Source organism: Pelophylax lessonae (assembly GCF_965119305.1).
Source record: "Pelophylax lessonae genome assembly, chromosome: 3".
Classification (NCBI taxonomy): Eukaryota; Metazoa; Chordata; class Amphibia; order Anura; family Ranidae; genus Pelophylax; species Pelophylax lessonae.
This window is the reverse complement of record NC_138770.1, coordinates 33,531,716-33,553,946: the sequence shown is the minus strand read 5'-3', so window position 1 is coordinate 33,553,946 and position 22,231 is coordinate 33,531,716. Positions and strand designations below refer to the sequence as shown.

General features: G+C 44.0%; 5 protein-coding genes and 1 pseudogene across 6 annotated transcripts in view; 4 read left to right on the top strand and 2 right to left on the bottom strand.

The window, feature by feature from the left end:
* Positions 1-22,231, bottom strand: part of LOC309550783 (uncharacterized protein) — a 492,521-nt gene that overhangs the window by 126,976 nt on the left and 343,314 nt on the right. The gene's annotated exons all lie outside the window — the stretch shown is intronic.
* The window catches only part of LOC309549950 (uncharacterized protein), a 162,522-nt gene that overhangs the window by 58,879 nt on the left and 81,412 nt on the right, over positions 1-22,231 (top strand). The gene's annotated exons all lie outside the window — the stretch shown is intronic.
* LOC309550278 (uncharacterized protein) overlaps positions 1-22,231 on the top strand; it is a gene marked incomplete at its 5' end in the record, with an annotated part of 397,814 nt that overhangs the window by 321,264 nt on the left and 54,319 nt on the right. The window lies entirely within an intron of this gene.
* Positions 1-22,231, bottom strand: part of LOC309549945 — a 215,401-nt pseudogene that overhangs the window by 159,632 nt on the left and 33,538 nt on the right. The window lies entirely within an intron of this gene.
* On the top strand, positions 1,142-7,762 carry LOC309549947 (gastrula zinc finger protein XlCGF66.1-like; the record flags this gene model as incomplete). Its single annotated transcript, XM_082250428.1, has 5 exons — positions 1,142-1,249; positions 1,377-1,511; positions 1,598-1,721; positions 6,880-6,977; positions 7,724-7,762. The coding sequence occupies exons 1-5, from the start codon at positions 1,166-1,168 to the stop codon at positions 7,760-7,762; spliced, it is 480 nt and encodes a 159-aa protein (XP_082106554.1). The 5' UTR covers positions 1,142-1,165.
* LOC309549946 (uncharacterized protein) overlaps positions 8,103-22,231 on the top strand; it is a gene marked incomplete at both ends in the record, with an annotated part of 44,516 nt that continues 30,387 nt past the window's right edge. The window contains 2 exons of the mRNA XM_082250427.1: positions 8,103-8,254; positions 9,502-10,110. Of these exons, the coding sequence (XP_082106553.1) occupies positions 8,103-8,254; positions 9,502-10,110 (761 nt within the window). The remainder of the gene's footprint in view (positions 8,255-9,501; positions 10,111-22,231) is intronic.

Genomic DNA, 22,231 nt, shown 5'->3' with positions numbered 1-22,231 from the left:
GGTAGGGTGGGGATTCAAGGAATGGTACTGGGAGGTGGTTAGAGGGTGGAACCAAGAAATGGTACTGGGAGGTGGGTAGAGGGTGGAACCAAGGAATGGTGCCCGGAGGTGGAACCAAGGAATGGTGCTCGAAGGTAGGTAGGAGGTGGAACCAAGAAATGGTGCTCAGAGGTGGGTAGAGGGTGGAAACAAGGAATGGTACTGGGAGGTGGGTAGAGAGTGGAAACAAGGAATGTTGCTCTGAGGTGGGTAGAGGGTGGAACCAAGGAATGGTGCTCGGAGGTGGAACCAAGGAATGGTGCTCGGAGGTGGGTAGGGGGGTTGAACCAAGGAATGGTGCTTGGAGGTAGGTAGGGGGTGGAACCAAGGAATGGTGCTTGGAGGTGGGTAGGGGGTGAAACCAAGGAATGATGCTCACAGGTGGGTAGAGGCAGAGAAAGGGGGAATTCCTGCACCTATTCTCTGAGAAAACAAGCCCTGATAATGAGCCACCTATTTGCTTGTTGTGGTCTTCATGAGCTTAGCCATATGAGTTGTCATTGGAGGATGTGTAAAGTCAACCAGGAAATAAACACCAAACTGTTATTCCGAGCATGCAGCCTGCCTGGCCAGGAAAGGGGGGGATGAGCGTGTGATGGTATTAGGCAGTAATATACTCCCCCCCCCCCCTCCTTGGTGGGAGTGGAGATGACCCATCTATAAAGATATAAAGTACATACACACACAGCACAAGGCCGTGTTCACACTACGAGACGTTTCTGTGGGCTGCAGTTCCTCTGAGCTCCACAAGATGGTGATCTCACCTCTACCCAGACAGGAAGTCTCTATAGAAGACAGGAAGTGATGTCAGGTATTAATAGGAAGTTACGGGTGAGAGGTGAGTAAGGAGGAAGTAGAGAGGAGACGTTGCTGGAAGAGGCAGCAGAGGAGGTAATAAGATCTTATTTTCTATTTACACCCAGTAATCCCCCCGTCCCCAGTCATGTCCGTCCTCTTCCTCCATAGTCACTGTGATGTCTTTTATCTCCAGCAGATGATGATCACACATATATAGTGTGGAAACCTAGATTAACCTCTTCAGGGTCAGAACATTCCTCCTCTAACATATATATTTTTATCCTTACCTGTCTAGACAGAAACCTGTATAGATCGAGTGACAGAACGAATGAGGATGAAGGAGGACCGGAGTCACATGACTGAGAAGATACTAAACCTCACCCTGGAGATCATCTACCTGCTGACCGGAGAGGTGAGGAGGATTCTGGGAGGTCACATGACATCACTCTTATCTCTATTAATAAAACACAGACCTGACCGGAGAGGTGAGGAGGATTCTGGGATTCTAACATGATATTCCTATGGGTTCTCCAATACAGAGATTTCCTCTTGTGAAGTCAGGTGATCATATGACCATCACAGTGCCTCCATGTGACTCCCTAAAACCTGAGAGACACAACATGCAGAAGATTCTAGAAGTCACCAAGAAGATGATGGAGCTGCTGACAGGAGAGGTGAGCGGTGCTGGGAATTCTGGGACATTATCCAGTAACAGACAAGGGATGTGTCTGGATGGTGACTGTATCATTGTGTGTGTCAGGTTCCTATAAGGTGTCAGGATGTCACTGTCTATTTCTCCATGGAGGAGTGGGAGTATTTAGAAGGACACAAGGATCTCTACAAGGACGTCATGATGGAGAATCAGCCGCCCCTCACATCACCGGGTAAGAGGAGACTTTATTGTAAAGGAGAGAGCAGTACGGAGGGTCCACCTAGATCCCCCATCATCTGATAAAAAACATAGAAATAATGTATTCAGTCAGTGTGTGTCAGGGCTGTGCTCCTGCTTCTTAACATCTTTACCACCGGAGGATTTTGCTGTCTTACGTCCAGGCCACTTTTTGCGATTCGGCGCTGTGCGAATTTAACTGACAATTGCGCGGTCGTGCGACGCTGTACCCAAACAAAATTTACGTCCTTTTTTTCCCACAAACAGAGCTTTCTTTTGGTGGTATTTGATCACCTGTGCGATTTTTACTTTTTGCGCTATAAACAAAAAAAGAGCTTTTATTTTGAAAAAATAACAATATTTTTCACATTTTTTTTATATGAAATTCCCCCCAAAAAATGTAAAAATCAAAAATTTTTTAAAATTTTTGGCCAATTAGTTTTCTGCTACCTATGTTTGGTAAAAAAAATCACAATAAGCATATTGTGGTTAGTTTGCGCAAAAGTTATTGCGTTTACTAACTAAGGGAAAGATTTCTGTCATTTTTGGTGTTTTTTTTTTTTTAACGCGTAATGGCGGCGATATGCGATTTTTTTTTTTTTTTTTTTTTTTTTTTTGCGGGACTGCGACATTGCGGCGGACAGATCGGACCCTTGACTGACATTTTTGACACTTTTGGGGGTACCAGTGACATTTCTATAGTAATCAGTGCTATAAATATGCACTGTTACTGTAAAAATGACACTGGCAGGGAAGGGGTTAATTTTATTGGAGAGGGAGGGGTTAATGTATGCCTGGTGCTTACTGACGTGTGTGGGGGGAGGTGACTGAGTGACACAAGGACAGATCGCATGTTCAGCTATGCTGGACACTGCAATCTGTCACTCCTTGTCACTTAGGAGATCCGCCCGCTCTGTTTACACAAGCGGGCGGATCTCCAAACTCGATTCCCAGACGATCGCCGCCGCTCCTCCCCTGGCCCGACTCCTGCTGTGACTGAAAACAGCGGGAGCGCGCCTCCGGCGGCGCGCGAGCGCCGCCTACAGGGGGAGGAGTCCAGCGATGTAGGTCTACGCCGCTGGACGGAATCAAGCCACTTTGCCGCAGTACGGTCCACGTGACCGGTCGGCAAGTGGTTAACAAGCAGCTCTTTTCTTTCAGAGCTCAGAAGTTGCTTAGCTGTCGGTTGATTACCAGCCACTCATTACCACAGTGACTCACCTGGTTACCATTATCTGCCTCATTAGTCCAGCCTACAGCCAGCCCCATTTTGCTATTTAAGTAGCTTAGCTCATTTCCTCCTTGCCCTTGCATGGTCTATGCTCTCCAGTGTGTTCCTGTGTATGACTTGCCGTGGCTGACTTCCGATACCTGTTCCTGATTTGTTTTGCCTGACTACGCTGACTTATGGTTTCCTGATCCTTGCTCCTCTGATTACCTGTTCTGGCATCCAAACCCCGGCTTCTGTTTTTCACTACGTTCCTGAACTGTTATTTTTGCTATTTAATTAAAGGTGTGATTTTAACTGCACTTTCTTTTGAAGCACTCAATACCACTGCAGCCTCGTGCCTCCCCACTTACCATTGAGGCTTTTGATTGGAGACCTCTACAGCCTGCCCATGTGACTCATGAAACCACTCCGTTGACCATGGCTGTAGGGGCTCTTCACCATGAGATAATTCAAATTCCTAGTGATTTCCTTACCTCATTACCCAGTTGTCATTGGTTATCCTTGGTTACAGAGTCCCAATCCCTCTTTTAATTGCCATAATGCTGAGGTTTTGTCATGGTCCCCACAATGCACTAATACATCTTTTTAGAAAGTGATTAAGATCATGTGCACGTCTTCAATCTCTTTATTGCCAGAAGAGTACCATGAATTCTGTGATGTCTTTGACAAAGGTCAGGCCGGTATTTTGGCACATCGGCCTTTTGAGTGCACAGTTGTCCTTCAACCCCAGTGCCATTCCTCCTCGTGGCCGGGTTTACCCTCTGTCTGTCTCTGAGGAGAAGGCAATGGATGCTACGATTTAACTATCCCAGGGGTTCATCCTCAAATCCTCTTCTCCTTCCAGTGCCGACTTTTTATTTGTGGGAAAAAAAAAGAGTGGTGAACTGAGTCTCTGTATCGATTATAGGGGTCTCATTTACATTACTGTTAAAAATACTTATCCGATCCCATTGGTAACGGAATTATTTAACTGCCTCAAGGGAACAACGGTCTTCACTAAGCTCGATTTGTGAGGGGCATACATTCTTGTGAGGAATAATGAGGGCCACGAATGGAAATTTAATACTAGGACCGGACACTACGAATACCTCGTAATGCCCTTTTGGTCTCTGCAACACTCCTGCAGTTTTCCAGGACTTTATTAACAATGTCCTCTGAGATATGCTGCCGTAATGTGTGGTGGTTTACCCAAATGATATTCTCATATATTTTAAGTCCCTAGAGAACCACCACAGGTAGGAGGTAGAGAGAAAGCAACCTCTATTGCAAGTTGGAATAAAGCGAGTTCCATGAGCAGGTTACATTTTTCGGTTATGTCATTTGTGCTGCCAGGTTTTCGATGGACCCAGAGAAGCCATCTGCAGTACTAAAGTGGCTTCGGCCCATAGGTCTACATCCTCTACAACATTTTCTTGGCTTTGCCAATTATTATCAGAAATTTATGAGTAACTTCTCTTTTCTGGTCAAACCCCTTCATTGATACTGTATGACCAGAAAAGAGGGCAACCCACAGAATTGGTCCCCGGAATCCCTTAAAGCCTTTGAATCCTTCAAGGCCACTTTTGCTGCAGTTCCAGTGCTGGAACATCCCGATCCCATGTTACCCTTCATTCTTGAAGTTGATGCATCTGAGACTGGATTAGGCGTTTTCCTGTCTCAACCTCCTACCCCTGAGAGTTCTATCCATCCTTGTGGCTACTTTTCTAAAAAATTGTCTCTAGCAGAATGAAATTCGGAAACTGGGGATAGAGAATTATTAGCCATAATTTTAACTCTTAAAGAAGGGAGGTGTTGGTCCTCATTTTGACTGACCATAAGAATCTTTCATTCTTGTCTGAGGCGACACGTTTATCTCCTGGAAGGGCTCAGTGGGAACTTTTTCTGTCAAGCTTCAATTACATAGTCTCATTCATACCTGATACAAAGAATATAAGAGCAGATGCCTTATTGCTGCAGTTTTCCTCCTCTTCCAAAATGGAGTCTGTTCCCACTCCTGTGATACCTTCGGACTGCATTTTGGTAACTTTTTTCTAGTCTCACTTCACCTTTGGGTGAGAGAATGATGCCCTCTCAGATCCATTCTCCTCCTGGAAAACCTCATGACCGCTGCTTTGTCCCCGAGAATCTCCGCTCCATTTTCCTCCAGACCTACCATTCACCTAAGACAGCTGGTCACCCAGGAAAAAATCAACGGCGTATGGACATATTGTTAAAACATATGGCCTATGTCTCAACAATGCTGGTGGCCTAGTCTCCGTGCTCATGAAACCAGCTTTGTAGCCGCTTGTCCTGTGTGTGCTCAGAATAAAACACCACAACACCTTCCAGTGGGCCTCTTTCACCCCATACGCAGTGAAGAGAGGCTTTGGATCCACTTGTCTATTGATTTTATTATGGATTTACGCAACTCCCATAGCAACACAGTTATTCTTATGGTGGTTGACCGTTTTTCAAAATGTCACATTGCATTCCGCTAAAGAAGTTGCCTGTGTTCAAGGAACTGGCATTCATTTTCACTGGAGAGATCTTTCAGTTACATGGGTTACCTAAAGTTATCATCTCGGACAGGGGTAGCCCGATGGTGTCGTGCAAGTTTTGGTGAGCCTTTTGTGCGCATTCAGCTTTCCTTTTCTGCATATCACCCACAGTCCAATGAGACCGCAGAATGGGCCGACCAAGCCTGGGAGCAGTTCTTGCAGTTCTTTCATTGCTATATTTCTGACCATCATAACACTGGTGGGACCTGTTACTTTGGGTGGAGTTTGCTCACAATAGCACCATCAATGCTGCCTCCTGATTATCTCAGTTTATTGTGAACTATGAGTTCCAGCCATCCATGTTGCCTGATACATCTGTTCCGCAAGGCATTTCTGCGTTATAACAACATCTTCAGGAACTCTGTTCCACTTGGGTGCAGGTCCAAGAATCCTTGCAACACTCCAGAGAGAGGTACAAACCATGCTAACCGCCGATGCCTACCTTCACCCTCCTACCAAGTGGGGGAGAGGGTCTGGCTGTCTTCCCATTACCTCTGATTCTGTGTTCCCTCACTTAAACTGGCACCTCGGTATATTGGGCCTTTCCGCATACTCTATAAGGTTAACACGGTGGTCTATGCATTAGATCTTCCTTCCAACGTATGTATTTACAACGTATTCCATGTTTCCTTACGTGTTATTGCTATACCACCTCAGTACCACGCTTTCGCCCGATTAAGGTTGACAACTACGTGGAGTATGCAATACAATCTATCATTAACTCCCGTAGGTTTAGTGGACACATAGGATATCCAGTTCACAGAGGGGTTACGGTCCAGGGGAACGCTCTCGGGTCTCATCCTCGGACATAAATGCTCCTGCCCTGCTCCAGGCTTTCCATATATGTTTTCCCCTCAAGTCTGGTGCTCCCCCAAGGGGGAGGGATTGTTGGGGAAGAGGGTACTGTCAGGGCTGGGCTCCTGATAGTTAGCGAGCTGCTCTTTACTTTCAGTGTTTAGAAGCTGCTTAGCTGTTGGGTAACTACCAGGCTCTTGTTACCACAATGACTCACCTGGTTACCATTTCCTGCCTCATTAGTCCAGCCTACAGCCAGCCCGTTTTTTGCTTTTGAAGCAGCTGAGCCCATTTCCTCCTTGCCCTTGCTTGGTCTATGATCTCCAGTGTGTTTCTGTGTGTTACTTGCCCTGGCTGACTTCTCTTCCTATTCCTAATTTTTTCTCCTGACTATGCTGACTTCTGGTTTCTTGATCCCGACTCCTCTGATTACCTGTTCTGGCATCCAAATCCCAGCTTCTGTTTTTGACTACATTCCTGAACTGTTATTTTTTCTATTTACTTAAAGGTGTGATATTTTTTTTTTTTTTAACTGTACTTTCTGTCTTCGCCTGGTTTATGGTCCCCGACAGTGTGTGTGTTTCCTACAGATGGTTCCAGTAATGGGAACCCACCAGAGAGATGTCCCCGTCCTCTGTATTCCCGGGATTCCACACAGGAAGGTCACACCATCCCTCAACATCATCAGGTAGATGAGGAACAATCACTGATAGTATTATTAGGATCTGTACATTATCTGCATTGTTACCATTGATGTCATTTTTATTATATATTCAGAGTGGAAACCTGAGAGATTCTAAAGTTGAGGTTAAAGACGAAATAAAAGAGGAGGATGATGAGGATGGGGTCATAGAGGAAGTACACAAAGATCTGTACCAGGACACCATGGTGGAGTCATCCAGCTACAGAAACCCACCAGAGAGATGTCCCCGTCCTCTGTATTCCCAGGATTCCACACAGGAAGGTCACACCATCCCTCAATGTTACAAGGTTGGTGGGATGGAGTATCTAGAACATGGACTTGTGGAGGGGATGTGTGTGTTTTTTATGTAAGCTTATATCTTCCAGATGATATTCTCTCTTATTTTCTTGGTTTAGAGTGGAGATCCAATCGATATAGAATTTGAGGTTAAAGCAGAAGAAGAAGAGACGTATGTGAGAGATGATTAGCAGTCTATGGAGGAGGATGGAATAACGGGGACATTTATAGAGGAGGACACTCCTACACAGATCAGCACAGGTAGGCCTTTTAACACTAAATCCATTCCTCAACCCATACTGCTCACTGTTTGGTCCAGGGTAGGGCGGGGACTGGGTGATATCAGCCTGTAATCCCCTGGTCACTTTCCTGAGCTGTGTTCCCCATCCTGTATTCCTGTATTTCTCTCGGATAATCTTCCTTCTCTGTGCTGCAGACACAATTTATGTCTCTAGACTGGATTTATGGAGTTTCTGCGGTTCAGCTGGCAGTAAAATGTTGATGTTCACCATAGACGTTGCTCAGCCTAGACCCCTGGGCTATGAACCTTGGGTCTTCTGCCCCATGCCCAGGTCTAGCAAGATCTCTGACAGAACAATTCTCCCGGGGTTACTTGCTCTGTTATTTGCTGGCTGTGCCGGGTGGAGGGATATGTCTGTATAGTCTCACACCCAAGTCACTGAGTTCCTTTCATTTTTTTTTTTGAGCCGTGTATATTCTATCTATACAATGCACACACTGTTACACACAAACACACAAAACCTTGAAGAAAAGACATGAAAAGACACGCACACTGGTGAACAGTCGCAAACAGTTTTACAATCCACAGTAAACATGAATGAGCCCCAAATACACCCTTCTCGTGTCACGGAGAATAAGCTGACAGTGCGCCACTCTGCAATTCCAGGTGAACTCTCACCTCTTCAGATGGACCCCATTGCTCCATACCAAGAGGACACGCCCAGCATGAAATCACACACCTTCAGGTACATGTAGGCGGAGCCTCCTCTTTAGGTAGCCAGCTCCTGCTACTAGAGATAAAGAGACTCCATAGTTCTCACTGTTATATTTATTACATGGATAAGGAAAGCACTCACAAGGTTAAAAAAGCAATCCAGCATTGAATACACACAATCATTGCAGATTCCCCAAGCATCAGTCTCAGTGTGACTTGAGGGCACTCCGCCTAACGTGATGATGTCCTCAAACCACTCCCATCTGATGTGTTGTATCCTGATTGGACTTCCCCAGAGATATATATGGTCTTCAGGATCAGTCCAGTCTTCATCTTGGTTGTTCTCCCCCCATCCTCACTCTCTGACCACTGGTGGGGCTCAGCCCCACTGTTATTCATGACTAAATCATGGACTAAATAAGGAAGTGCGGGACGTCTTGTGTTGGGAAGATGGCAATGAGTGATGGAGGGGGTGGGGACACTCGTCCTATAATCCCCTCATCACTGTCACTCCTATAAAAGACAGTTCTCGTTGTTTCCTCACTCTCTGACTAAGGTCCATGAATAAAGAAATGAACTGGTAGGAGATCAGAGGACCCATTTACTAGTTACCTTGAGGGGGGAATTGTAAGATCCTCAGACAAAGCTGTCTGATGTGGGCGGGTCCTGGTTTAGGGGAACCAATCTGCTCATGTCTAGTAATAATCTTTGTATTTCTATTTTAGTAGATGGACGGGAGATGAGGAAAACCTCAGAGAATTGTCTCACTTTGTCTCCAGACTGTAAAGAAGAAGATGAGGACATCACACAGTATAGTCCAGGAGAAAACCCGGCGACCTCAAATGTCCATCCGGTACCACACAGTGTAGATGGACCATCGTATTCCTCTTATCCTGAGGAACCTCAGACTGTGAGGGACAGTGCCAGACCATCGTATTCCTCTTATCCTGAGGAACCTCAGACTGTGAGGGATGGTGCCGGACCATCGTATTCCTCTTATTCTGAGGAACCTCAGACTGTGAGGGACGGTGCCGAACCATCGTATTCCTCTTATCCTGAGGAACCTCAGACTGTGAGGGACAGTGCGGGACCATCGTATTCCTCTTATCCTGAGGAACCTCAGACTGTGAGGGACAGTGCCGGACCATCGTATTCCTCCTATCCTGAGGAACCTCAGACTGTGAGGGACGGTGCCGTCCTGACAACAGATAAGAGGTTCTCCTGTTCTGAGTGCGGGAAGAGATTCAATTTGAAAGGCAATCTTAATGTGCATAAAAGATCTCACACCAGTGAGAAGCTGTATTCCTGTCCTCAGTGTGGGAAATGTTTTTCATTCAAGTCTGCTCTTTCCACACATCAGAGATCGCACACTGGTGAGAAGCCGTATTCCTGTCCTGAGTGCGGGAAATGTTTTTCGGACAACTCCCATCTTTCCACACATCAGAGATCGCACACTGGTGAGAGGCCGTATTCCTGTCCTGAGTGTGGGAAATGTTTTACACAGACATCCGCTCTTTCCAAACATCAGAGGTTGCACACTGGTGAAAAGCCGTATTCCTGTCCTGAGTGCGGGAAATGTTTTTCAGAGAAGTCCACTCTTTCCAAGCATCAGAGATCTCACACGGGTGAGAAGCCGTATTCCTGTCCTGAGTGCGGGAAATGTTTTACACAGAAGTCTCATCTTTTAAAACATCGGAGATCGCACACTGGTGAGAAACCGTATTCCTGTCCTGAGTGTGGGAAATGTTTTTCATGCAAGTTCACTCTTTCCACACATCAGAGATTGCACACAGGTGGGAAGCCGTATTCCTGTCCTGAGTGTGGGAAATGTTCTGCACAGAAGTCCAGTCTTTCCACACATCAGAGATTGCACACGGGGGAGAAACCGTACTCCTGTCCTGAGTGAGGGAATTGTTCCTCACTGAAGTCCTGTCTTCCTGTACATCAGTGGTCCCACACAACCCTGGAGGTGTATTAGTGCCTTGAGTGCGGGAAATGTCTTCTATATGAATGTTGGTGGACATGTGGGGAAGAAGCACACCCTGATATACACCTCAGATATATTCCATGGCTGATCTCCATCATGTAAGAAACACTTCATGAGATCAGAGATCACCAAAGACATGGATGAAGTGTTGTCCCGTGTTGGCCATTGATAGCAGGAGAAAAACAAAAATGGAGTCCTTACCTTTCATTGGCTGAGTACATTTTGTGCGGGAAGATTTCAGAAACATTTACAGATCTGGTTGTTATAAATGTGTTGATGAAATGTGACCCGCATTCCCCCAGTCATGGTGAATTGGGATTTCCTGTAATGGTCAGTTCCATCTAGTAGCCATAATGTGCTTTCCTGACAGATGTCCATGTCAGCATACGTTTGGGTAGCCCTGCCCTCGTTCCTCCCCCCATAAGACCCCACCCCCATAAATGTTTAGGATAAGCCATTGGCTGAGTTCCTTTTTTGTCCTCCTCACTTATAGGACCATTTTTGTATGAAGTTTTCCTACCTATTGGAAGTATTGGTGGGTGGGTCTGGTGCTGGGCAGCTGTGCGGGATGTTAGGAGCTTCCTTTGGTATCCAGAAGTCTTCCAGGATGTCCCGAGTTGTCATTGAGTCCCCAGCTATCAGCGGGGTGGTGTTATGGCACACATATGTAGAGGATCCATGCCTGGAGAGTGGGCCCTGCCATCGGCGGCCATTTGCATTGGCTGGGAGCCCAGCTGTTAGCGGGTGGCCATTAAGTGTTAGACACGTGAAATTCGTTTCAGTGCAAATACAAATTCCGACAAATTTTTGGTTATTCCTAGATTCGGATGTATCCAAATCTTCAAATGAAATTGTATTCAATTTAGTTGAAATCTGTTAAAATTTGTTTAGTTTATTCATTTTCTAACGAATTCCAACTTTTCAGAACGATTCGAATTCGGATCACTCAAAAAACGATCGACCAATGCAAATTCTGTGTGAAGAAATAGCTGGTTGTTTAGCAGCAAGCCGGGAAGCCGCCCGCCCGCATCCTTACCAAACATGACTCATCAGCTGTCAGCAGGCTTCCCCACTGACAGATGAATGGAAAGAAAAGAAGGCCGGCATTGCCCAGCAATAGAAAAAAACGGCGTGCTCCCCCCAAGTCCATACCAGGTCCTTCGGGGGTCAAAGTTAAAAAAAACAGCGTGGGTTCTCCCCTAAAATCCATACCAGACCCTTTATCCCGTCATGCAGCCTGGCAGGTCAGGAAAGTGGGAGGGGCGAGTGAGCCCCCCCCCACTCCTTAACCATACAAGGCCACTTGTCCTCAACATGGGGGGGTGGGTGCTTTGGGAAAGCTCTGTCCCCGCACCCCACCCCAAAACACCTTGTCCCCATATTGATGGGGAAAAGGTCCTCTTCCCCACAACCATGGCCTGTGTTTGTGGGGGTCTGCAGGCAGGGAGTTTGTCATAATCTGAAAGCCCCTTTTACCAAGGGGGCCCCCAGAACCTGCCCTCCCCCCCCCATGTGAATGAGTATCAGGAACATAGTACCTGTACCTATTCACTAAAAAAATGTCAAAAAGTAATATAAACACACACACAATTTTCTCCTAAGCGTGCCCAACCCAGTTGTGTTCCTGCCTCTGGGATCCGGGTTGCCCTGCGGATACATTGATTGCCCTGTGGAAGAGGTCTGGGACACGTGAGTATGTTTGGCTTGAGGTCAGCAGAAGGGAGCAGACGCCATGCGGGCTGCTAGGGAGTAACCAAAAGGAAAACCTATGGAGAGGACTCTGCTCTCTGGGGGATCGATGTGCATTGCAGCATCTTCTCAAAGTTTGGTGCAGTTGCCTACCTTTGTCTTCTTTTCTGTCCTGAGGAGAGAACGGTTTGTTGAAGCAAGGTTTGCTTTCTGCGTAGCGGTACCCCCGCAGGAGCCGCTTGGATATTGGTTTGCCTGGGCCTCCCACTGATTACTCCACAGCCAGATACAGGGTATTTTCACACAGCCAGGTGCACACACTCTTCCGCTCGTTGTCTCCAATGGCCAGTCTAGGGGATGTGTTTTCATGTTTTATTCGGAGAACTTGGATAGGAGAAGAAAAACCAGAGCTAACATGAGAGTCCCAACAACCTATCTTTTCAGAGAAATGGAAACTACAGATGTTCACAAGGAACCACTGTCATAGGTGTGGGCTTTAAGGGCACAGCATGAGACAGATAACAACTACATGGATTTATCCTAAAATAACATTTATTGATTTATCTAAAACCAGATCTCAATAAAATGAGGAAACTGGCCCCAAACTGAGCTCAGCTCGTACACAGGAGATCAATGTCTCCTACTAATTTCACTCATGTACATCATACATATATAAGGATAAGTTGGTATATATCATAAGCTTCGTGTAGGTATAGATATTTCCTCTCTTCACTTAGATGTAACATTTAGTGACGGCCATGTACTTTATTACTGAATATATCTTACTATTATAACAATCTCCTTACTATATGGATTTTATTGTGTCAGCTTTTTTTGTATACATGTCTGCATAATATTTGTTACTGATGTCAACATTTGTATCAATTACTGTATGTATAATAAATGACTACGTTCAGATTCTATTTTTGTATATCTTAGTTGGTGACTGGCCTCATATAAAGTCCCACGACCTCTGTTTTCTGTTTGCATTAACCATTAGGGATGGAGGGACGTTACTGTGTTTGCTTCAGATCATATTCCTCTATCTTCGTCTGTTCACTGGTCAACGTGTTTCATACAAGGCTTCTTCAGGACTATGAAGATGTACAGACAGTTTTCTCTTAACATTAACCGACTCGATATTCGTGTTTCATAAACCTAGAACATAATCTGTATTTATGTACATCATAATAAATACAAACGTGGCTTACTAGCACACGGCCTTCCTTCCAACCCCAAACAAATTAACCCGACCTGGGGCAAAAAATCGGACCAAAATGTGTTGTGTATATATAGGTATCTGTCCTGATGATCCAAGTACAAGATAAAATATACAGTATCTCACAAAAGTTAGTACTCCCCTCACATTTTTGTAAGTATGTTATTCTATCTTTTCATGTGACAATACTGAAGAAATGACACTTTGCTACAATGTAAAGTAGTGAGTGTACAGCTTGTATAACAGTGTAAATTTGCTGTCCCCTCAAAATAACTCAACACACAGCCATTATTAATGCCTAAATCACTGGCAACAAAAGTGAGTACACCCTTAAGTCCAAATGTCCAAAAAGATCTTAAGTCTTAATGTCCAAATTAGGCCCAATTAGCAATTTTCCCTCCCCGGCGTCATGTGATTCATTAGTGTTATAAGGTTTCAGGTGTGAATGGGGGGCAGGTGTGTTAAATTTGGTGTTATCGCTCTCACTCTCTCATACTGGTCGCTGGAAGTTCAACATGGCACCACATGGCAAAGAACTCTCTGAGGATCTGAAAAAAAAGAATTGTTGCTCTTCAAAAAGATGGCCTAGGCAATAAAAAGATTGCCAAGACATTGAAACTGAGCTGCAGCACGATGGCCAAGACCATACAGTGGTTTAACAGGACAGGTTCCCCTCAGAACAGGTCTCGCCATGATCGACCAAAGAAGTTGAGTGCACGTGCTCAGCGTCATATGCAGAGGTTGTCTTTGGGAAATAGACGTATGAGTGCTGCCAGCATTGCTGCAGAGGTTGAAGGGGTGGGGGGTCAACCTGTCAATGCTCAGACCATACGCCGCACACTGCATCAAATTGGTCTGCATGGCTGTCATCCCAGAAGGAAACCTCTTCTAAAGATGATGCACAAGAAAGCCCGCAAACAGTTTGCTGAAGACAAGCAGACTAAGGACATGGATTACTAGAACCATGCCCTGTGGTCTGATGAGTCCAAGATAAACTTATTTGGTTCAGATGGTGTCAAGCATGTGTGGCTGCAACTAGGTGAGGATTACAAAGCCAAGTGTGTCTTCCTACAGTCAAGCATGATGTGAGAGTGTCATGTACTGGGGCTGCATGAGTGCTGCCGTCACTGGGGAGCTACAGTTCATTGAGGGAACCATGAATGCCAACATGTACTGTGACATACTGAAGCAGAGCATGATCCCCTCCCTTCAGAGACTGGTCCATAGGCTAGTAGTATTCATATATGATAACGACCCCAAACACACCTCCAAGACGACCACTGCCTTGCTAAAGAAGCTGAGGGTAAAGGTGATGGACTGGGCAAGCATGTCTCCAGACCTAAACCCTATTAAGCATCTGTGGGGCATCTTCAAATGGAAGGTGGAGGAGTGCAAGGTCTTTACCATCCACCAGCTCTGTGATGTCATCATGGAGGAGTGGAAGAGGACTCCAGTGGCAACCTGTGAACGTCTGGTGAACTCCATGCCCAAGAGGGTTAAGGCAGTGCTGCAAAATAATGGTGGCCACACAAAATATTGACACCCTGGGCCTAATTTGGACATTGTCACTTAGGGGTGTACTCACTTTTGTTGTCAGCGGCTTAGACATTAATGGCTGTGTGGTGAGTTATTTTACATAGTTACATAGTTACATAGTAGGTGAGGTTGAATAAAGACAATAGTCCATCCAGTTCAACCTGTGTAGGTGTGTGTGACTGTAATCATCTAACATAGCCCTCAATCTCCTGATCCTTGAGATGTAAGTCTAATGCCCCATACACACATGCAGATTATCTGCAGACTTTTGTCTGCAGACTTACCTTTTCTATGTAGTGCAAGGGCCTGCCGGATTGCATACAAATTGAAAGTGTTTAGGTTTGACCTCATATTATATGGTTTTGGTAAGTCTGCAGACAAAAGTCTGCAGATAATCTGCACGTGTGTATGGGGCATAAGAGTCTTTTGAAAGTCACCATACTACCCGCAGAAACCACCTCTTGTGGTAGACAATTCCACAATCTTGTAGCCCTAACAGTAAAGAACCCCCCACGTTGCCTGAGGTTAAAACGCTTCTCCTCTAATCGCATTGTATGTCCTCGAGTCCTCATGCAATTCCTTCGAATGAACAGCTTTTCTTCTAAGCTGAGATCCCCATTAAGATATTTATAAATTGCTATCATGTCCCCTCTCAGACGTCTTTTCTCCAGGGAAAATAAATCGAGCGATTGCAGCCGCTCTTCATAGGTAAGGTCCTCCAACCCCCTAATCAGTTTAGTTGCCCTTCTCTGGACTTTCTCCAGCTCCAACACATCCCTCCTGAGGACTGGCGACCAGAACTGGGCAGAATACTCCAGATGCGGTCGGACCAGAGTTTTATAAAGTGGAAGGATTATAGTCTTATCTCTGGAATACATCCCTTTCTTTATGCATGCTAATATTCTGTTGGCTTTGGAAGCTGCCGCTTGGCATTGCATGCTGTTGCCTAATCTATCATCAACTAAGACTCCCAGATCTTTCTCCATTTTTGATTCCCCCAAGGGTTCCCCTCCTAACGTGTATTGTGTTTTTATGTTTTTGGTCCCCAAGTGCAAAACCTTACACTTCTCCACATTAAACCTCATTTGCCATGTCGTTGCCCACTCCGTAATTTTGTCCAGGTCATTCTGTAGGATATCTGCTTCATGCTGTGCAGTTATTGCCCTGGCCAATTTTGTGTCATCTGCAAAAACTGATAACGAACTACTGATCCCTTCCTCAATGCTGTTTATGAATAAATTGAACAAGGTTGGTCCCAGGACTGAGCCCTGGGGCACCCCGCTTACTACCTCAGACCAGTCTGAGTATGCGCTGTTTATTACTACCCTTTGGACACGGCCTTTTAGCCAATTCCGTATCCAAGAGCAAACCCTGCTGTCGATACCTGCAGACCTTATTTTATAAATTAAGCGCTTGTGGGGAACTATATCAAACGCCTTAGCGAAATCCAAGTACACCACATCCACTGGTCTCCCCCTATCTAGCTCACAGCTCACTTCCTCGTAGAATGCTAAGAGATTGGTTTGACAAGAACGCCCATTTGTAAACCCGTGCTGGTTACTACTGATGATGTTGTTGTCTTTAGCATACTCTACGATATTTTGAGGGGACAGCAAATTTACACTGTTATACAAGCTGTACACTCACTACTTTACATTGTAGCAAAGTGTCATTTCTTCAGTGTTGTCACATGAAAAGATAGAATAAAATATTTACAGAAATGTGAGGGGTGTACTTACTTTTTTCAGATACTGTATACAAATGTATATCTATATGCTGTATATGCACACACATACAGTATACACATGTTTTGCCTTTTATCTCTATTTTGAACTAGGCGATCGTTTACATACACAGCGCTTTTGCAGCACATTTTAGGTGCAGTGCACTTTTTTTTAAGGACACGTGACTCAAAAACTACTTCAAAAAGCATTTTGAGGCGCTTCCCATTCATTTCAATAGAGAGGGGCGTTTTTGAGGCGCTTTTCCTTAGCACTCCAAACATGCTCCAAAGATGCTGCTTGCAGGATTTTTTTCACTGCCCCACCAGCAGGGTGAAAGCATTCATTGATTTTAATGGGAATGAGAAAGAGAGACAAAAGGAAGTAAGTCTGTCCGAGGATTTACCGCCAGCCGTTCCTGGAGTCAGCACCCTGTGTGTGGAACCTGCAGATAGGTGAGCCAAGGAGACCATATTATGTGGAAGAGGGGTTGGTTGTCTCGGAAGACACAAACCATTCTTACATTTAGCATTATCCATGTGAGCTTACACTTTGTTAGGGCGATGTCTATATCTGGGCTTTTCCAGGAGGTCCCAATAGCAGTTTTGGCCGCCAAGAACATGAAGTATAATAAGGAAGAGAGGAAAGATCGCTGGTGCCGCACATCCATGGAGTCCTATGGTGGTATGAGAGAGACAACCTCAGCCTGAGCTCCCACCAGGCCACACCCCCAACATGTTTTACTCCGCCCCCAGAACTTACTCATGGGGATGAACATGAAGTATATTAAGGTCCATGTGTGTTCCGGGACATTTTCCACTGGTTTATTCAGTAAGGTAAAATATGAAATAGTTATGTAACCAGGTTGGTAGGCGACTAATAAGAATGGAGGGAGGGAAAGGAAAGGAATGAGACAAGGAGGGAGTAAGTCTACCAAACACTGGATGTGGGGTTTAATACCAAAGACCAAAAATGGATAAAAAAGGATAATACATGTTTATTGATAACAAACAATATACATCAAATCATATAAATAATACAATATCTGTTTAAAGTACATCTTGTGGATCTACGCATTTCGCTCAACAGAGCTTCTTTAGGATCCAAGAGTATATTTTTATCAGATAAATCCATATAAAATCACAATATCTAAAACAAACAATAATAACAAATCAATATACATAGTATATAAAAATAAATGAAAAAAAAACACATTTAAATTATAAATAAATAAAATAAATAAATACATAAATTATTAGGAAAAGGGAAAAAAAAAAAGGGGGTGTGAGTCAGCAGACTAAATCGGACAATCGGGGTGGTTAGGATTCCAAAAAATTGGAAGGAGGAGAGGAGGATCACAAAGTAAAAGCCATTGAAACATGTCCTTACCCTTTTAGTAAAAAATCAAATCAAAAACACTGCTCCTTGCATCAGTGATGTATGATGATGTTTAGAAATCTGTATAGAGTACAGATGAAAGATAAGGAACTAAAGACCAAAAAAGAGTAAGATCAACCAGAAAAAGCAGTGAATGGTATGTGCAATATGAATACTGACGACCCCAGAAAGGGGTATTAGAATTATATAAAGTGATACACAGAGTGAAGTGTAAATGTGACTCTATCAATACACAAATATAAAATAGATGAGTGTGAGGGCCAACACAACCAAAGAGAGTGTGAATAAATAAGGAAAGGTGCAATGGGGTAAGTGAACAATGATATGACATTAGTGAAGATGTGTACAAGACGAGTGAGAGATATGAAGGAGATGCACACTAAATTATCCATAATACCACAGAGAAAAAAAAATAAATAAATAAGTTTTGTTTTAAGTATCGGAAGAGAGAGAAACAAAGGGGGAATCAAAAAAATGCCTAATCATTTGTTATTATTGTCTGTTTTAGATATTGTGATGTTATATGGATTTATCTGATAAGAATATACTCTTGGATCCTGAGGAAGCTCTGTTGAGTGAAACGAGTAGATCCACAAGATCTACTTTAAACACTTGCCGACCGCTGCACGACTATATACTGCGGCAGTCAGCCCCCTACAGGCAAAGTGACGTATGGGTACGTCGCTCACCCATGAGCCTGTAGGGGGCGAGCGTGCGCTGCCGGCGGCACGCCCCCGCGCGTGTGACTGGTGGCCCTGATGTCCGCCGGCCACTCGCGATCTCCTTCAGGCGAAGGAGAAAGACAGACGGCTGATGTAAACACAGCCGTCTGTCATTCTCCCTTAGATCATCACAGAGGCTATGCGATCCTGCTATGTAGGATCATATATGTCTCTGTGATGATTTAACAAGCCACGCCCCCTGACAGTTAGAATCACGCCACTAGGGACACACTTAACCCCTTGATCACCAGTAAAGTTAACCCCTTCCCTGCCAGTGTCATTTTTACAGTAACAGTGCATATTTTTAGCACTGATTACTGTAGTAATGTCACTGGTACCCCCAAAAATGTCAGTCAGGGGTCCGATCTGTCCGCCACAATGTCGCAGTCCTGCAAAAGAAAATCTCAGATCGCCACCATTACTAGTATGAAAAAAAAAACAATAAAAATGACATAAATCTTTCCCGTAGTTAGTAAACGCAATAACTTTTGCGCAAACCAATCAAAATACGCTTATTGCAATTTTTTTTACCAAAAATATGTAGCAGAAAACAAATTGGCCTAAAATGTTAAAACATTTTGATTTTTACATTTTTTTTTTTTTTAAATTTCATTTAAAAAAAATGTGAAAAATATTGTTATTTTTTCAAAATTGTCGCTCTTTTTTTGTTTATAGCGCAAAAAATAAAAATCAGGTACAGCGTCGCACGACCGCGCAATTGTCCGTTAAAGTCACGCAGTGCCGAAACGCAAAATAGGGCCTGGTCATTGAGCAGCCAAATCCTCCAGGGGGTTAAGTGGTTAAACAGATATCGTATTATTTACAGTGGGTACGGAAAGTATTCAGACCCCCTTAAATTTTTCACCCTTTGTTATATTGTAGCCATTTGCTAAAATCATTTAAGTTCATTCTTCTTCCTCATGAATGTACACATAGCACCCCATACTGACAGAAAAACACAGAATTGTTGACATTGTTGCAGATTTATTAAAAAAGAAAAACTGAAACATCACATGGTCCTAAGTATTCAGACCCTTTGCTCAGTATTTAGTAGAAGCCCCCTTTTGATCTAATACAGCCAGGAGTCTTTTTGGGAAAGATGCAACAAGTCTTTCACACCTGGATTTGGGGAACCTCTGCCATTCCTCCTTGCAGATCCTCTCAAGTTCTGTCAGGTTGGATGGTAAACGTTGGTGGACAGCCATTTTTAGGTCTCTCCAGAGATGCTCAATTGGGTTTAAGTCAGGGCTCTGGCTGGGCCATTCAAGAACAGTCACAGAGTTGTTGTGAAGCCACTCCTTCGTTATTTTAGCTGTGTGCTTAGGGTCATTGTCTTGTTGGAAGGTAAACCTTCAGCCCAGTCTGAGGTCCAGAGCACTCTGGAGAAGGTTTTTGTCCAGGATATCCCTGTACTTGGCCGCATTCATCTTTCCCTCGATTGCAACCAGTCGTCCTGTCCCTGCAGCTGAAAAACACCCCCACATCATGATGCTGCCACCACCATGCTTCACTGTTGGGACTGTTTTGGACAGGTGATGAGCAGTGCCTGGTTTTCTCCACACATACCGCTTAGAATTAAGGCCAAAAAGTTCTATTTTGGTCTCATCAGACCAGAGAATCTTATTTCTCACCATCTTGGAGTCCTTCAGGTGTTTTTTAGCAAACTCCATGCGGGCTTTCCTGTGTCTTACACTGAGGAGAGGCTTCCGTCGGGCCACTCTGCCATAAAGCCCCGACTGGTGGAGGGCTGCAGTGATGGTTGACTTTCTACAACTTTCTCCCATCTCCTGACTGCATCTCTGGAGCTCAGCCACAGTGATCTTTGGGTTCTTCTTTACCTCTCTCACCAAGGCTCTTCTCCCCCGATAGCTCAGTTTGACCGGACGGCCAGCTCTAGGAAGGGTTCTGGTCGTCCCAAACGTCTTCCATTTGAGTATTATGGAGGCCACTGTGCTCTTAGGAACCTTAAGTGCAGCAGAAATCTTTTTGTAACCTTGGCCAGATCTGTGCCTTGCCACATTTCTGTCTCTGAGCTCTTCAGGCAGTTCCTTTGACCTCATGATTCTCATTTGCTCTGACATGCATTGTGATCTGGAAGGTCTTATATAGACAGGTGTGTGGCTTTCCTAATCAAGTCCAATCAGTATAATCAAACACAGCTGGACTCAAATGAAGGTGTAGAACCATCTCAATGATGATCAGAAGAAATGGAAAGCACCTGAGTTAAATATATGAGTGTCACAGCAAAGGGTCTGAATACTTAGGACCATGTGATATTTCAGTTTTTCTTTTTTAATAAATCTGCAACAATGTCAACAATTCTGTGTTTTTCTGTCAGTATGGGGTGCTATGTGTACATTCATGAGGAAGAAGAATGAACTTAAATGATTTTAGCAAATGGCTGCAATATAACAAAGAGTGAAAAATTTAAGGGGGTCTGAATACTTTCCGTACCCACTGTATATGATTTGATTTATATTGTTGTTTGTTATCAATAAACATGTATTATCCTTTTTTATCCATTTTTGATCTTTGGTATTAATAGACAGGCACATTCAAATCCCCACATCCAGTGTTTGGTAGACTTACCCCCTCCTTGTCTCATTCCTTTCCCTTCCCTCCCTCCATCCTTATTAGTCGCCTACCAACCTGGTTACATAACTATTTCATAATTTATCCCAGGGGACGGTGCCATTTATTTACAGATAGACCCTTCCTCTCCACACAATCTACACATCAGTAGGGTAATACTTCCATCTTTGGTAATATTGAATGTCATACCTGAAAAAATAAAGGCGTACCCTCATCCTAAAGAGGCACACTTTAGGACAAGTCCACCATATGTGTAGAAAGGTGTCCATCTGGCCACACCCCCTGAAGGAGGAGACCGACGAGCCCGGGCGATGACACCAATTTCTATTATACTTAGCGCCATCAAATGGCCAAATGCACATTTTTAGTTTTAAATGAATGGTTGGTTTAACCACTTAAGCTCCGGAAAGTTTTACCCCCTTCATGACCAGAGTTGTTTTTTTTTGGTATTCACCACTGCACTACTTTAACTGCTAATTGCGCGGTCATGCAACACTGTACAAAAATTACATTTATATAATTTTTTTCACACAAATAAAGCTTTTTTTGTGGTCTTCGATTACAACTGTGTTTTTATTAAATAAACAAACATTTTGAAAAAAACAAAACAATATTTCTATTATAAAATATATCCAATAAATAAAAAAGATAATAAAAAAAATTTCTGCATACGTTTAGGTTAAGCAGTATTCCATTACATGAATTTGGTAAAAAATAAATCACAATAAGTGAATTTACACAGCAATGACGTTATACTGGTAATGGTGGTGATCAGCAACTAATAGTGGGACTGTATTAGTGTGGCGGACAATCTGGCGCTAGCTGACGTTGGCTGGGAGGGGCATTAACTGACACTGACATAACCAGTGACACCAATACAGAGATCAGTGATAATACTATACACTGTCACTGTATTAATGACACTGACTGGGAACTGACACTGATATCACCAGTGACCCCAATACAGAGATCAGTGATAATACTATACACTGTCACTGTATTAATGACACTGACTGGGAACTGACACTGATATCACCAGTGACACCAATACAGAGATCAGTGATAATACTATACACTGACACTGTACTAATAACACCAGCTGGGAAGGGGTAACATCTAGGGACAATCAAAATATGTATAAAAA